This window comes from Suricata suricatta, chromosome 16, assembly GCF_006229205.1.
Source record: "Suricata suricatta isolate VVHF042 chromosome 16, meerkat_22Aug2017_6uvM2_HiC, whole genome shotgun sequence".
NCBI classification, from domain to species: domain Eukaryota; kingdom Metazoa; phylum Chordata; class Mammalia; order Carnivora; family Herpestidae; genus Suricata; species Suricata suricatta.
This window is the reverse complement of record NC_043715.1, coordinates 44,112,194-44,130,294: the sequence shown is the minus strand read 5'-3', so window position 1 is coordinate 44,130,294 and position 18,101 is coordinate 44,112,194. Positions and strand designations below refer to the sequence as shown.

The 18,101-nt window shown below is 40.0% G+C and overlaps 1 protein-coding gene across 3 annotated transcripts in view; it reads left to right on the top strand.

The window, feature by feature from the left end:
- Positions 1-8,884, top strand: part of LOC115281026 (zinc finger protein 383) — a 67,377-nt gene extending 58,493 nt beyond the window's left edge. For all 3 annotated transcript variants that reach the window (XM_029926271.1, XM_029926272.1, XM_029926273.1), the window contains 3 exons: positions 1,528-1,654; positions 1,960-2,055; positions 7,617-8,884. In XM_029926271.1, the coding sequence (XP_029782131.1) occupies positions 1,528-1,654; positions 1,960-2,055; positions 7,617-8,812 (1,419 nt within the window). In that variant the 3' untranslated portion in view covers positions 8,813-8,884. The remainder of the gene's footprint in view (positions 1-1,527; positions 1,655-1,959; positions 2,056-7,616) is intronic.
- The last annotated feature ends 9,217 nt before the right edge of the window (positions 8,885-18,101 follow it).

The window sequence follows — 18,101 nt, the reverse complement described above, 5'->3', positions numbered from 1 at the left end:
AATAATGCTGCCATAAACACAGGGTGCCTCTATCCCTTTGATTTAATTATTCAGTTCAATAGCAATTCAAATAGAATTGCTTTTCATTTGGTAAATAACCAGTTATCCGATTACTAGATCATAAGGTAGTTCTATTTTTAATTTTTTGAGGAACTTCCCTACTGTTTTCCACAGTGGCTGCACAACAGTGCAAAAGAGTTCCTTGTCTCTGTATCCTTGTCAGCACTTTTGATTTTTTGTGTTTTTTATTGTAGCCATTCTGACAGATGTAGTTTTGCTTTGCACTTTGCTGATGATGAGTGATGTTGAGCATCTTTTCAATGTGTCTGTTGCCCATTTGTATGTCGTCTTTGGAGGAATGACTGTTCGTATCTTCTGCCCCCTTTTTAATTGGACTATTTGTTTTTTGGGTATTGAGTTGTAACAGTTCTTCATACATTTTGGATACTAACCCTTTATCGAATATGGCATTTGCAGATATCTTTTCCCATTCCATCAGTTGCCTTTTAGTTTTGCTGATTGTTTCCTTCACTGCGCAGATTTTTATCTTGAGGTCCCAAGTTTGTTTTTGCTTTTGTTTCCCTTGCCTCAGGAGATATATATAAAAAGATGCTGTTTCAGCTGATGTTAGAGAAGTTACTGCCTGTACTCTTTTCTAGGAATTTTATGGTTTCGGATCTCACATTTAAGTCCTTAATCTATTTTGAGTTTATTTTTGTGCATGGAGTAAGAAAGTGGTCCAGCTTCATTTTTTTTGCATGTTGCTGTCCAGTTTTCCCAACACTATTTGTTGCCTCCGTTGTCATAGATTAATTAACTATACAATTGTGGGTTTATTTCTTGGCTTCCTGTTCTGTTCCATTACTCTGTGTGTCTATTTTTGTGCCACTACTATACTGTTTTGATTACGACAGCTCCATGATATAACTTGAAGTCTAAAATTGTGATACCTGCATTTTTTTTCTTTTTCAAGATTGTTTTGGCTAGCTATTCAGGTTGTTTTGTGGATCCAAACACATTTTAGGAGTGTTTGTTCTAACTCTATGAAAAACGCTATTGGTATTTCGATAGGGGTTGCATTAAATCTGTAGATTGCTTTGGATACTATAGACAATTTAACAGTATTTGCTCTTCCAGTCCACGGAAGATCTTTCCATTTGTTTATGTTGTCTTCGATTTCTTTCATCAGTGTTTTATAGCTTTACAGTATGAATCTTTCATCTCTTTTGTTTATTCCTGGATTTTTTAAGATTTTTTTTTTTAAGTAATCTCTACACCGAACGTGGGGCTTGAACGTACAATCCTGACATCAAGAGTCACATGCTCTACCGACTGAGTCAGCCAGGTGCCCCCTAGATATTTATTATAAAATAAACTGATTACTCTTGCATATGTTTTTAGGATCCTAAAGGATACTGATCCTGAGTGATACCAGTATCATTGCTCATTTGCTTTGCTCCACAATACAAACGCAATAGCCTCTGAATTGTTTCTCGTATTACACAATACGTATGTTTATTGTTTCAGGGCTCAGTGGTGTTTAGTGATGTGTCTGTAGACTTCTCGCAGGAGGAGTGGGAGTGCCTGGACCCTGGTCAGAGGGACTTATACAGAAATGTGATGTTGGAGAACTATAGCAGTCTGCTGTCAGTGGGTAAGCCTTCTAGACCAGTAATTAAGAGTTCTCCTCTGGAGTGTTTCTTTTCCACAGTGAATTTCTCAGCTGCTTTTCGAGTTACCAGCTGAATTTCTGCTTCCTATCCCACATAAGTGGTGTGAGCTGCAATGAAAAGGAAGAGTTGGAAATGGGCAACTGCAATGACTGTGGCTGAAGCTTCATCCTCTTTCTCTCGCTGTTCCCGTAGTGGCATCTCCTTTGGTCATCAAGGAACTGGATCTGACTTCTGGATCTGGTTTGCCCACTGCGTAACCATGTTCCATATCTTTTCTTGTGAGCAGGACTTTACATTCCTAAGCCTCAAGTCATCTCCTTGTTGGAACAAGGGAAAGAGCCCTGGATGGTTGGCAGAGAGCTGACGAGAGGCCTGTGTTCAGGTGAGTGAGAAATGACTGGGCAGGAGCCACTACAGCTGACCCATAAAGGAACAGCACCTTTGTGGTATTATCTAGACTTGTGGGAAAAACCGCGTCCTTTTAGCATGAGTTTACAAATGACCTGTGTCATTCCTTCTCTCACTCACTACTCTCTCTATTGCTTGTCTCCAACACCCCTCATTATTGCAAGTAGAAGGTGCCCTTCACTTCCCCTCCAATAAAACTGTTACCCATATTTTTTGTTTTCTTAATATTTTGTTTATTTTTAAGAGAGAGAGACAGCATGAGCAGGGGAGGGTCAGAGAGAGAGAGACACAGAACCCAAAGACAGGCTCCAGGCTCTGAGCTAGCTGTCAGCACAGAGCCCAACATGGGGCTCGAACCCACGAACCGTGAGATCATGACCTGAGCCAAAGTCGGATGCTTCACTGACTGAGCCACCCAGGCACCCCCACTCATATTTTGAATTCAGTTCCTTGCTAGCTTTTCTTCCTCTTACACTCCTCTAAATGTTTTCTGTTACTACCCCCAAAATAACATATGTGTGTATGTGCACTGCCCCTCCTCCCAAGGACTCATCTTCATTAGTATTACTTGCCAGTGACTTGTTTTACCAGTTTGTTGGGCACTTCTCCTTGACCCAGTGTTTTTCATTTACTGACTTGTTCAAGGTGCTGTCAGGTGCTGCAGTTTGCTAGTCATGTATGTTTTTAAGAACTTGAAGTCAAAAAGTAGGGCTAAAATATATTCATAAAAAACACACAAAGTAGTAAAGAGAATCAGAAAGCTTAGCAGAAAGTCAGAGTAGAAATGCAGAAATATGCAGAAGTAGAAAATCCATTTTGAGGGGCATCTGGGTGGCTCAGTGGGTTAAGCGTCCAGCTTCAGCTCTGGTCATGATCTCACAGTTGTTGGATTCAAGCCCCATGTCAGGCTCTGTGCTGACAGCTTGGAGCCTGCAGCCTGCTTCAGATTCTATGTCTCCCTCTCTCTCCCTTCCCCACTTGTGCACTCGCTCTCTCACTCCCTCTCTCTCAAAAATAAACATTAAAAAAAAGGGAAAAAAAAAGGAAATCCTTACTGAAATAGTAGTTGAGAGCCTTGCATATGATTGTAGTCACCATCTATGATGGACAGTGCTGGGGAAAACAGAAAGGTCTGTGCTTATAATGGAAAGGGAGAGATGGCAGAGGAGGAGAGGTTTAGGATAAAGCGTTACCTTGTCCTAAAGGCTCCAGAGAGCATTACTATATGGTAAGCATTGGTCCTGGTACTGGGATTACAGCATTGAGCAAAAAGTTCAGAGTTTTGGTCTTCTGGAGTCTATGTCCTACAGGGTGAAAGAGAAAAAACAGATATATTTATAATGTCAGATGGTGGTAAATGATATGAAGGGAGGCGGTAATATTTTAACCAAGACCTGAAGGAAGTGAGGGAACAAGCAGTGTAAATATCTGGTAGAAGAGATTTAGGCAGAAGGAAAAGGAAGACCGAAGTCCCTGAATTAGGAGGTGTTTTGGCTCCTACCACTGCGGCTGGAGCAGAATCAATAAGCAAAGAGGGACTTCTATGAAGGGAGGTCGGCAAAGCGGCAGGATGTACGTGTGTTTGTATTTGTGTGGTGGTGCAGGTGGGCGACGGGTGTACCTGCAGATGATTTGGAGTCGGGTGGGCCTCAGTACAGGCTTTGAATTCTGTTCTGAATGAGGTGATTTGAGCAGGGGAATGACATCATGTTTCTATAGGATCGCTCTAACTTGGAGGTTGCCACTTCTGGATTCTTTTGGATAGAATTTAGGGAGTCCATGAAATTGGGTGAAAAGAAAAAACACATCTTTATATTTAGTAACCTCTAATTGAAATTTAGCATATCTTTCTATTACGGTGTATGGAACAAACCATAGCAGTATTAGGAGTTGTATGACTTTGTTTTAATATAACACAATTTATTTTTTTAACATATGCAACTATTTTCCATCATTTACAATACAGTAGTTGCAATGACACTCCAAACAGAAAAGCAAAGTAAAAAATCAAAACCCCAACTTCTATTTCATATAATTAGACTTTTACAGAAATTAGAAGGTTAGGTACCAACTAGTTAATCACCTAATTTCCCAGCTATCTGAAGTGGCGATCATTATAGAGCAGCTTATCTATGATACAGTCAAGATACACGATACAATTTATTACTGCCCATAAGCTACAACACAGCCTGCTTACTACCCTTCCTTAAATTCCACCTCTATACTACAGTATGCTTGAGGTCCATGCAAAAAAAGGAGCTACCTTTTATGTAGGAAATGGACGATTAAGTCTTCGGTGTTGTAAAAGCAACTTCAGGAGTTGTATGACTTTGACATGAATGGAAATCACAGATATTTTCATATAATTTTACTGTTGTAGGGGTTTTTTTGGATGTTTTTATTTATTTTTTGAGACAGAGTTAAAGCACAAGCTGGGGAGACAAGCAGAGAGAGAGGGAGACAGGAACCAAAGTGGGCTCTGCACTGACAGCAGGAGCCTGATATGGGGCTTGAACCCATGAGCCGTGAGATCATGCCCTGAGCTGAAGTCAGATGCTTAGCTGACTGAGCCACCCGGTGGCCTCATTTTACTGTTAATGTAGACGTTGAAAAGTCAATTGCGCTCATCAGTATTTCAGAATTACTGTAATACTGGGCTCAGTGCTAGGTCTTACTATTCAAGGTATAAAGAAAACTCCAGGCAGAGGGAAGAATTCTCGTGAAGGCCCTTCTAGGGGGGGAAAGCTTGTGCTTGAAGAATTGAAAGAAAGCCAGTGTACTGGGCCCATGAGCAAGTGAGAGAGGAGTGTAAGTCAGGATTGGAGATCATTTAGCCTTTGTCAGTGAGTATGGGGAGTTTGGTTTTGAGCAGTGGAAGCCAGGCCACATTGATTTTGGTTGTCGAATTGATTAAAGATGGACAACTTAGTGAGGTGATGGGCTGGGAGACTACTGCAGTGGTCTGAGTAGGAGAGGATTCTGGTTTGGAAGAGGCCATTGGCAATGGACATAGAAGAGGTTAGTTTTAAAAATTACTTAGGGGGCGCCTGGCTGGCTCAGTCAGTTAAGCATCTGCCTTTGATTCAGGTCATGATCTCATCTCACGGTTCATGGGTTCAAGCCCTGTGTCGGGCTCTGTGCTGACAGCTAGCTCAGAGCCTGGAGCCTGTATTTGGATTCTGTGTCTCCCTCTCTCTCTGACCCTCCCCTGCTCATGCTGTCGCTTTCTCTCAAAAGTAAACATTAAAAAATTTTTTTTAATTACTTAGGAGCTTAACTAGATGAAACTTGCTGAAAGATCATATGGTGATAGGAGAAAAAAGATTATGCTGGAATGGATTCCTTGTTTCTGGCTTTAGATGGTCCATTTAGGCTCCATTTTATTTGCCTAAAACCCCCAATTTGGGTAAGAAACTTTTTCATAATAATAGCTATCAAATACTGAGCACTTTGCTCAAAGACATTTACATGCATTATTCCTTACCCTCCCAGTAATCATGAGGTAAAGATTATCTCCCTTTTGTAGATGGGACGATGGGGACTAGAAAGGTGAAATAATTGCCCAGGAACATACAGTGAGTGACTGTCGGAGTTCCACTCCAGCCAGTTTGCTCTGGTTCCTGGCATCTTTCCATGACAGTGTTTTGCACTGTGTCTGCCTTTCTGTCTGCCTCAAACTTTAGCTGCCTCCTCTGTCAGTCACTTCAGTGGTCACTTCAGCGGTCCATGAGCAAGTCTCTGTCTTCTCCCAAGATCAACACCACAGAATTCCAAGGCAAGCAGGATTTTTACTGGATCACCAGACATAACATAGTCTGAGTCTTCTCTGTAGGCTATTCAGTACCTTAGACTTACTTTAGGCTCTTCCCCCTTGTGGCTAGCCCTCCCTCTTTCAAATCGCAGCCAATAATTCCTTACTTTGGAACCTATTATGTTTCCACCCCAACTGGGAGTGCTGCAGTTCTGACACTAACTGCCCAGAGTTAGCACAGACCCCACCGATTCACAGTAGGGTTGTACACAAGACTGCCCTTTCTTTCTTTCTTTCTTTTTTAAGGTTTTTTAAAATGTTTATTTATTTATTTTGAGAGAGAGAAAGAGCTAGAGCAGGGGAGGGGCAGAGAGAGAGAGAGGGAGAGAGAAAGAATCCCAAGTAGGCTCCGTGGTGCCAACAGAGCCTGTTGTGAGGCTCGAATTCATGAACTGTGAGATCATGACCTGGGCTGAAACCAAGAGTTGGACGCTTAACTAACTGAGTCACCCAGGTGCCCCACTTATTTTTTAATTAATTGCTTTAAAACTTTTTTTTTATTATAGAGAGAGAGTGAGAGACAGTGGGAGCAGGGGAGAGAAAGAGAGAGAGAGTGCCAAGCTTTACACTGAGTGCAGAGCTTGACACAGGGCTTGATCCCTGACACTGGGATCATGACCTGAGCTGAAGTCAAGAGTCAGAGGGGCAACCAGCTGCGCCACCCAGGCCCCCCAAGACTGCCCTCCCTTTAGATGCCAGCTGCAAGTCTTGGGGGTCTTAGAGACCTACACTTCTGAGCAACTAGCTCAGGGGGATTTCCACAGCCCCTGCAAGTTTAGTAATTTACTGTAATGATTCATAGAACCTAGGAAGGCTCTATACTTATAACCTGCAGTTGTACTCTGAAGGACACATATTAGGGCATGGTCTAGCGGGCTTCTAGATGCAGAGGTTCCACACCCTTTCCATGTGGAATCCAAGTGTGTCCACCAACCAGAAAACTCCACTGAGCTTTGGAGTCCAGAGTTTTTTAGAGTTGAATTACTTTGGCATGATTGATTGAGTCACTGGCCACTCAATCTCTGGCTCCTCTCTCATCTCCATAGGTTCAGTAGCTGAAAGTCCCTACCCTCTCATAATATGCTTGATCTTTCTGGTGACCAGTCCCCATCCTGCTGCTATTTCACGCAGGTCTGCCATGGATCACCTCAGTAGCATAGCAAAAAACACTCTTATTCAGGAAATTCCCAGGGTTTTTGAAGCTCTGTGTTAGAAACTGGGGACAAAGACCAAATTTATTCTTTATGATACCACAGAGCCCAAGAATCTTCCCCTAGATGTATTTGTGCCTCTTAGGAAACATGGAGGTCAGAAAATTATCCACCTTTTGTAATACAGATAGCATGATGGTACACTGGGGTTTCTTACATACACATACATCCATGCTTATATACATGTATATATAATTTGTAATCTTTTCATACGCCCAAGATTGTATATTTATCACCCTTTCCTTATGATTCTGATCCATATCAATATTTGAGAATCATTGTGGGTTCCTATTTCTAGAGTCTCCTCCCTCCACATTCTGCATTATATCTCATTAATTTCAGTGCACTCTTTTGGTCCATTTACAGGTTAAACAGATATATTTGAGAACTGTATGTCACTTACTACCAGATATTATTTTTACTTTAATTTTTTCCATTTCTATTATAAAAGTTTAGCTTTTCACAAATAGGAGGCAGGGGAAGAAGAATATTTATCATTTTATTTTCTTTCAGATCTGGAATCAATGTGTGAAAACAAGTTACTATCTCTGAAGAAGGAAGTTTATGAAATCGAGTCATGCCAGAGGGAGATAATGGGGCTTACAAAGCGTGGCCTTGAGTACTCCAGTTTTGGAGACATTTTGGAATACAGAAGCCGCTTTGAGAAACAACTGGGATATCAACGTGGGCATTTAGGCCAGGACGCGTTCCCTCATGAACACATGCCTGTGTTTACTCCACAGACATTCTTCACTCTACATCAAATAATTAATGATGAAGAGAAGCCCTATGAATGTAAGAAATGTGGAAAGGTCTTTAGTCAGAATTCACAATTTATTCAACATCAGAGAATTCATATTGGTGAAAAGTCTTATGAATGTAAGGAGTGTGGGAAATTCTTTAGTTGTGGCTCACATGTTACTCGACACCTGAAAATTCACACTGGTGAAAAGCCCTTTGAATGTCAGGAGTGTGGGAAGGCCTTCAGTTGTAGCTCATACCTCTCTCAACACCAGAGGATTCATACTGGTAAGAAACCCTATGAATGCAAGGAATGTGGAAAGGCCTTTAGCTATTGTTCAAATCTTATTGATCATCAGAGAATTCACACCGGTGAGAAACCCTATGAATGTAAAGTATGTGGGAAAGCCTTTACTAAGAGCTCACAGCTTTTTCAACATGTGAGAATTCATACAGGTGAGAAACCCTATGAATGTAAAGAATGTGGCAAAGCCTTCACTCAGAGCTCAAAGCTTGTTCAGCATCAGAGAATTCACACTGGCGAGAAACCCTATGAGTGCAAGGAATGTGGCAAAGCCTTTAGTAGTGGCTCCGCACTTACTAATCATCAGAGAATTCACACTGGGGAGAAACCCTATGATTGTAAGGAATGTGGGAAAGCTTTTACTCAGAGCTCACAACTTCGTCAGCATCAGAGAATCCATGCTGGTGAGAAACCCTTTGAATGTCTTGAATGTGGGAAGGCCTTTACTCAGAACTCACAACTTTTTCAACATCAAAGAATTCATACAGATGAAAAACCATATGAATGTAATGAATGTGGAAAGGCCTTTAATAAATGCTCAAACCTTACACGACATCTGAGAATTCATAGTGGTGAAAAGCCCTATAACTGTAAGGAATGTGGGAAGGCATTTAGTAGTGGCTCAGATCTCATTCGTCATCAGGGAGTTCATACTGATGAATAATAAAAGCAAAAGCTCTTGTCACTTTCCTAATATTTTAAACAAAAAGAAATTCATGTTTGATACTCTTTCACTATTTTTTGTTTTTAAATTTTATATTTCTTTTTAATCCAAATATATTTCACTCTAAATTATAAATTAAGATTCTAAATTGACATTTGCATATTCCCTGTCCCCCAATCTTGTACTAAGGGCAGTTTTTCAATAATTCTTTCCTTTCCCATTATTTTGTTCTATCTTCTTGGTGACACATTATATTCTTGTTTATATTTGCTTGTATTTTTTCTTCTCTGATCTATATATTTGTGCTCACACCAATATCACCCTGTTTAAAATTGTGTGACCTTGTATTTGTTAATTGTGGAATTATAGCCTTGGCTTTGAAGTCCGTATTAATTGTTTCATGTCACAAATTTATATTTTCTTACATAAAACAAAATCAGAAAACCAGAAACTAAAAATCCAAAATTAATTATCATCAACCAACTACAGATGACTACTTTTAAGTTGGTAGAGAAAATCCTACCAGATTTTGTTTTTAAAGAAGTCATGGTCTACATGTTATCCCTTTACCTGTTTTGATCATGCCAAAAAATATGGCTGCCATTTCAGTAAATATAGATTTTTTAAATGACTTACATATACTTAATGACTTTTTAAAATGACGTCATTACTCATGTTTTATTTGCATCTAAACATTTGCAGTTATGAAATATGCCCTGATTCATATGGCCAAAAATTTATCTTTGGATATTTCTTTCTTTCTTTTAAAATATTTGTTTAAAAATTTCTTTTAATGTTTGTTTATTTTTGAGAAAGAGAGAGTGGGGGAGGGGCAGAGAGAGAAGAAAACACAGGCTCTGAAGCAGGCTCCAGGCTCAGCTGTCAGCATAGAGCCCAACGCCAGGCTCGAACTCACAAACTATGAGATTATGACCTGGCTGTTTAACCGACTGAGCCACCAGGGTGCCCTAAAACATGTATTTTAATTGTTGAATTATCCACATTTTCTCCCCATAAATTGTGTCCCTTTTCATCGACCCCCCCCCCCCCCCCCCCGGTTTCCTGCTAGGAAGGTAACTAACCGTTCTCCAAGTGTTTATCCTTCCAGGTTCGTTTTGTTTTTACATTTTACTTATATATGTTATTGGCATTTTATGTCTTAGGTATTTGTAAAAATAATCATGCTATATGTATTGGTTTGTTGTGAGGCTTCAATGAATTAATAAATGTAAAGGGCTTAGAACTATTCCTATCACATAGTAAATGTTTAGTAAAAGCCCACCATCATCAATGATACACTCATTTTCATCGTTTTCTTCATTATTATATGTGGAAAGGATTTTAACCATGTTCTTTACCTTTGTCTAAATCAAAGAATTCATAATGAAAAAAGAGAAATTAATGAAATAAGTATTGGAATGCTTTTCTCATCACTCATTATTCTGCAGGGAAATTGAAAAGGAAAAGAAAAAGAATGTGTGAATAGTCTTCCTTCAGACTTCATCTTCTCTGCTGCACAGAGATTAATATCAGCCTAAAACTCTGCGGATATAATGATGAGTAGTTAAAAGACAGCTGTAAAGAGATAAGTATATTTTCCCTAATAATTAGTTACCCCCAAAGCAGAAAACATACCAGCCACAATTTTTTTTTTACTGGAATTGGGGGAAGAAACAGTAACAATAGGATAGCCATCAAATATCTGAATTTTAACTTAGTGATTAACCCTGTTGATTAACATGGGCTAAGGAACTAAGTCCTTACTATACATATTATATAAAAAGTGAATGAAAATGAGAACATGAATGAAAAACCTGTGAATGGCAGGTTGTGTTGGAAGTTTTATAAGGCAATATGCATGTATATGTCTTTATAGAGAGATCATTAATAAACTCAATAAAGAACCCAAGGAACTTAAACAAGCAAAAATAAATCTAAAACGTGGGTAGAGAAAGGCATTATTAGTTATGCAAAAACAAATGGAAGAAAGAAGTAAAAGACCTGACATTGAAGTTTTAATTATTTGACAGAAAAAGTAGACATACTTCAGTCATTTGTGTGGGGAAGGAGGGATGAGACGTGAATAGCAGTGTGAGCTGGAAACTGAAATGACTACATATTTAATTTTGAAAGGACTCTATGTCTTCAGATAATGACAATGTTCTGAGATTAGTGTACATTGCACAACTTCATGTATACACTAAAACCACTGAACAATATACTTTAAAAGGATGAATATAATAGCATATGAGTTTTATCTTAATTTAAAAACTTAAAAGTACTATAGATATTTTTATACCATATCTGAAAATTTAGACCAAATATGTGATTTTTATAATGAAATTGAATTGACATCAGAATTGACTAGAGAAAACGTAAAATCTTAATACATTCTCCTCCAAACCTTTATTTATTTTTGAGAGACACAGCATGAGCAGGGGAGGGGCAGAGAGAGAGGGAGACACAATCCCAAACAGGCTCTAGGCTCTGAGCTGTTAGCAACAGAGCTCAATGTGGGGCTTGAACCTATTAGCGATGAGATCGTGACCTGAGCTGAAAGTCAGAGACTTAACCAACTGAGCCACCCAGGAGCCCCAAAAGGAACATTTTAAAATTAGACCAAAATTACTTCAAATGTCACACAGCTATTACTAAGGAAGACACCAAGTTAGATGTATTTAATAGATGAAATCTATGAAATGTTTTAGGAACTCTTTTAGGACACAGACTGAGATAGCAAGTTTTCTATTTTTGTGAATTTATAATCTTAATGTTAAAACGTGCTAGAAGAATGTAAATAGATAATATGTCTAGAATTGGTTATTAAAATATGCAGTGTTATAAATTATCAAATCTAGCAATCTATTGAAAGAAAACAAGCATCTGTCATAATCTGGATTTAGGAACAAAATGTTTCTGATAAACCCTTATCGAAACCTCCTACTTGCCTTCTGAAACTTGAGAATCAAATTGATATAGATAACACAGTATCCCTTAGCATCAGAAACTTGGGAACCAAATGGATTGGGAGAGGAAGGAACTCCCTGAATACAATACAAGATGACCAAGACGGACCCCTGAATACAATACACGATGACCGACACGGAATTTCTAGAGTTCAGATAACTAAAGCACTTTCAATGAGACTACACTATCAAGCCACACTACCTTCCAGATGCACTTTTCTTGTTTTTTTCTTAGCAGTATTTGACAGAATGCGATTATTTTATAAATAAGAAGAGTTCTACTGGCTGCAAAAACATAACATTCATTCATTTATACCCTGTCTACTTCTCACTTGGAAAGTCTTTAAAACCACCAATGAACGCAATCATTGGCCTGTGTGCTCGTACGAGGGTGTAGTGGGAGGTAGCAAGGAGATTATTAAACATAGAATTTCAACTTTCATTGCAATTAGAATGTAGAGGGGTAAGAAAGACCTTCACTTCCACGACAGCAAGAAAAACCTTGACAAGATAAAAAGTAATAGTTTCCTATGGGACTGCCCTAGAGTGGCAGAGGCAAGGAAGCACTGAACTGAATTTCTGATAGAATAACCCCTTTTTAGGTGACCAGATTGCTATGTGACTTTCCACACCTGGGTGCAGTGCTGAGGATGGGGATGGTAGGGGTGGAGGAAGGGAGTACAGATGAAGCAGAGAAAAAGAGAAATTAGAGCCTTCCATGATACTTAGGGCTTTCTGGATGGATTAAAATCCAGATTAAACCACACTATCAATCAATTTTACACGCAGGAGTGAACGTACAAACTGATGGAAATGGGGAGTGAGGTGTGGGGCCTGGTTACCAGGTCTGTACAAGATCAATGTCCTCGTTTTGATACCACAGTGTATGTCGCTGCTGGAGAAGTTGGGTTAAAGGTCCAGGACTGAATGTACTAGTTTTGCAATTTCTTGGGAATCTATAATCATTATGAAATAAAAAGCCTAAAAATAAGTTTGAAAAGTAAAAAAAAATTAAAAACAGAAGAGTCAGTGCCAATCCCAGCCCAATCTAAAAATTTTAATTTTTTGTCCCCAGTTATTACACTGATCACAGACTGGGGTCATGAACTGCTGGTATCGGAGGCAGAGCAATGCTGTCCTCGAATACATATGCCTAAGGTGGCATCTCTCATGCAAACAAAACAGAGAAAAGCAAAACCAAACCAAACCAAAGGTTGCAAGTGGTAAGAGAGAGGACTGTCTATGTTCCATTGTCTGTACAAATCATTTCACCCGGTTTTCAGCTTGGAGGAGCAGCTCTGGCCCCAGCCTCTCCACCCCCACAGGCAGCTGGGGCTCCGAGGGCTGTCAGGGCTGCTGCTTTGTGCACAGCCTCCCCTCGGGATGGCGCTGGCAGGATGTCCTCCCGGCCCCAGGACCGGGCAGCCTCGGAGCAGGCTCCCTGGCGGACCCGCCGACGGGCGAAGCCCACGCACACGCGCAGCGCTCGCACTGGGCGGGGTGGGCAGTGTCTGCGTGCTGTCGACCTGGGCAGCCTTGAAAGGCCCCTGGGTGTCGGGATCCCCAAATTCTCTAGAAGTATCCCGACTCGTGCCCGGAGTTTGAACCCTAGATGTTGACAGAAGCCATGGGAGTGAACAAAACCATCCATGTTTTGAGAGATGGAGTTTCAGTTGTTTTGAAGTAGTTTTAAGCTCCTCTTGAGGGAGGGGAGGGGATAGGAAACCCTTGGCATGAAGGATGAAAGACCCAAAAATCGGCTGTGGAGAACACCTCTTAGGAAACAACAGGATGAGTTACTCAGAAAGTGTACGTGAACGCTCCGTTTAATTCCAGTCCAGGGAGTTTTACGCATCAGTCCCAGCCTCCCGGGATAGGATTCTGCCGTCATGGGCGGGAGGCCTGCAGTCTTGGTTTCTCCGAGGTTTATCACGGCGGCTTGAAGGCACTCAGGCCCAGAGAAGCTCCTGGCAACAGCCCCCAGATCCCCTCCAGGAAGGCTGATGGCTGCGGCAGGCAGCAGGTGGACCCTAGATTGGCAGCAGGGCCCCTTGCTGCTCCCCATGCTACTTCAGTATAAAGTCAGGGCAATGGAAATGGTCCCAGGGCATCCTCAGAACTGCTGGGAGAATATGAACTGCACCCATCTGGGGTAAATTTCTAGGACTCTCCTCTGTTTTTTATTGAAGAAGAAAAAAAAAAAAGAATCCTCCTCGGCTTGCCACTTGGGTCTCCTGAGTTAAAAGAAACCCAAGGCCTACCCATCCAAGATTAGAAATGGAAAAATTTTCTTAATCGGCTCTGAGGCAGGGTGTTGTAGTGATTGAACATGGGATGCTGGAAGGGTAGGGAATACAGGAAGATGGTGGTCAAAGGGTATAAACTTCCAGTTACAAGAGAGATAGGAGTGTCTGGGTGGCTCAGTTAGTTAAGTGTCTGACTTTGGCTCAAGTCATAATCTCATGGTTCATGAGTTCGACCCTGCGTTGGGCTCTGTGCTGACAGCTCAGAGCCTGGAGCCTGCTTCAGATTCTGTATCTCTCTCTCTCTCTCTCTGCCACTCCCCTGCTTTCTATCTGTCTGTGTCTCTCTATGGCTCTCTCTCAAAAATAAATATTACAAAAGAGAGGGATAAATTCTGGGGATCCGATGTCTAGCATGGTGACGATAATAATACTGTGGTATATACTTGGAAGGTGCTAAGAGACTCGATCTTAAATGTTCACACACTCATACACACAAATGGTCATTATGTGACAAATGTGTTAACTAGCCATATTGTAGTAAGAGTTTTGCAATGTATACATGTATCTCATCACCACATTTTACACCTTACATGCACAATGTTACATGTTAATTATATATCTCAATAAAGCTGTGAGGAAAAAAACAGAACAAGGACACTCAAGTCAGAAATGCCTAGTTTCAAATTCTTGCTTTAACACTTTGTAACTTTGTGAGCTGAGCAAATTACCTGTCTGTACTTCAGTTTACTGATCCTGAATATGGGAGTAATGACAGAATATACCTCATAGGGTTGTAGCAAGGATTAAAAGAGTTAATACATGCCGTATACTTAAAAGAGTCCCTGACATTATTCTATGTTAGTGTTTTCTCTTGTTATTGTAAGATAACTAAATTAAAACCATCCATTTGATTAAGCTATTTTATCTGCTTGATGAAACAAGGGTTTATTTATGAAACTGAGCATTTTTGCAACTTGTATTTACTGACACATTTTTTCTCCTATACAATAATTCAGCATTTCAACCTAATCATCCAATAGATACAATTAAACTTATTCAATAACCATCACTTTTGGTGATGTGTCCTGAAGAATTGAAATTTTGTTCTAAAGGTCTTATTTTCCTCATGAATAAAAAGAGAATAAAATCCTTCCCTTGATATTTATCAAGAATTAGCTTAGGAGTACCTGGAGAGCTCACTCAGTTGAGCATCTGACTCTTGATTTTGGTTCAAGTCATGATCCCAGGGTCCTGGGATCAAGCCCAACATTGGGCTCTTTGCTGAGCATGGAGCCTACTGAAGATTCTGTCTCTCCCCTGCTTGGACCTCACATTGAGTACAGAGATTAGTTAAATAAAATCTAAAAAATAATAAAATAAAATAAAATAATAAAATAATTTATTCCCCTGGGTTACATCCACAGAGGCTGATTTAAAAAAAGATAGGACAGGGGCGCCTGGGTGGCTCAGTTGGTTAAGTGTCCGACTTCGGCTTAGGTCATGATCTCATGGTTCATGGGTTCGAGCCCTACATCGGGCTCTGTGCTGACAGCTAGCTCAGAGCCTGGAGCCTGCTCCGGATTCTGTGTCTCCCTCTCTCTCTGACCCTCTCCTCTTCACGCTGTCTCTCTCTCTCTCTCTCAAAAATAAATAAAAACATTTTAAAAAATAAAAATAAAAATAAAAAAGGATAGGAAAATCAGGCCCTATACTACCAGTCTGAATTCTTGTCTAGTTCTCAGTTCTGCAAGTTCCTCAAAATATTTTCTAGGAGGTTCCAGGTACGAAGCAACTAACTTATTAACAGTGTGTATGGTCTGTGGCAAAATTAAATTTCTTTGGGCATTTGTGTATCCTGGCTTAAAGTGTATATAACATAACCATCCCTTCTGCCTCATAGAGTGGTCATGAAGATGGATGAAATCAATGTTAACTAAAAATGCTGAGCAAATGGCAAAGAGATATATTTTGTTATGAATCAGACGAAATTTACATTGAAGGCATTATAAATTACAGAAAATTTATTGGTGAGGTACCCAAAATAAGGACAAAGAAAAGTCCACATTTGTAGGAGTATTTTTTATATCAAGAGTCCATGAACTCATTTTCTAAGCACAAAATAAACACATTCAATTTTTATTTTTTCAGTCAGCTACAAAACACTTCCAAATTACTAGTTACTAAGCTCATTATGTTACAGTAGTCCTTCTTCACACTCTCCTGTGTTCAACCGCTCATGCCTCCCTTGGACACCATCACTAGCACACGTTGTATTTATCCCTCACTAGGTGTTAATGGTTATTCATTTCCCTTTCCAAAACTGTCCCCTCTACCAAGGAGGTGGCTCTTTATTATGGCATATTGAGATTACCTTACTCCAATTCGAATGAAAACACACAGGACCAAGATCCTGCCCCCACACTGATTCTGATAACTGTTGGTGCAAGTCTGTATTATCAATGCATCTCTGAATTCAATTGACTACTTTAACCAGCTTTATCTCAAAGATAGGGAGGGTTTCCTATCAAACCAAGGATTAATCTAGAGTGATCAACCATGCTGGTTTTCCCATGATGAGGGATTTCATGGGACACAAGACTTTTAGATAAAGCAGGATGACTGTTTGCCCTAACCTAAGTATACCTTTCTCCCTCTAAGCTGCATAGAGCCCTCTGCTTTGGGCAAGCTACCACTACTCATAGTTGTTACATTTGTCTCTCTGATGGACAAGGCAAAGACCTGACTTCTGTTCTTTCCTGATTTAGGAGACATGACAGAATGGGATGAGTTTGAATCACTCTGTACCTCCTGGTGGAACAGTCTAAAGGAAGTGGTCACCATCACATGTATGGTTACCCCACTGTCCCAGGACAAGGACAGCTGCCTGTCATGTCATCTCAGCTTAACCCAGCCTAGAAAAGTTGTCTCCCAACCAACCTCCACACGTGTGAATAAAAACACTTGTTTTATGCCATAATTTAAGGGCAGGTTATTATGTAGAAATGGTAGACTGACACAGGGAGGTAAAATCTTCCGGAAGTGAAAAGTTGGGAAGTGGGAACTCATACATTCATCCCGGTGGGAGTGAAAATTTATGCAAGCAACTGGGAAGATATTGGTCATTACTCGATACAATTTTAAATGTTTGTACCCCCAAAATATTCTATTTGAAGTAGCACAAAATGTGAAAATGCATATATATTCTGGTATCATAATAAACACATAAGCTGAAATATATTGAGAAAATAGAATATTAAATTGAAGCTAAGACAAAAAACTATGGGTTTCCAATTATTGCTCAACTATCAGACATGTATAAGTACTACTTGAAAGATGCAACAATCTGCCCTAAGTAGTTGGGGAGATTATACATGAAAATGATGCCATTATGTTGCTTATAATGCAACCAATGATATAAAACAAAAATATGCAGAAAAACTGTATCTAATGCGATGTATAGAAAATGTCACTAGAATAGAGTAGTGATGGCTTGTGAGAATTCTGAAAAGAAAACCTCATTTTGCTTGCAAGAAAAACTACAACCGTGGGCACCTGTGTGGTTCAGTCAGTTAAGCGTCCAAATTCAGCTTAGGTCATGATCTCATGGGTTGTGAGTTCGAGCCCCACATGAAAACTCTCTGCTGCCAGCACAGAGCCTGCTTTTTGGATCCTCTGTCTCCTTTTTCTCTGCCCTTCCCCTCCACACATGCTCTCTGTCTCTTTCTCTCAAAATAAATAAATAAACACTCAAAAGAAAAAAAAGAAAAACTACAACATTATAACTCCTGGGATTTCTACAGAGAGTATTGGAATTTGTGGGGAAAAAACGATTGATATTGATATTGTCATATTTCTGATTATATTAGGCCCAATGTGATAATTGTTAACAAAGATTATTCTTCACAGTTAGGGTATTATGGCTAACTGGGCTTGATAGAAAGAAAAAAGACTACCATGAAAAAGATGTGAGAAAGTGACAACATGAACACCCAGCACACCCATGACACAGTTTGAAGGATGTGGGTGTTAACTTTTAGACTGAATGAAACACACACCCAAGTGCTTAGAAACACAGGG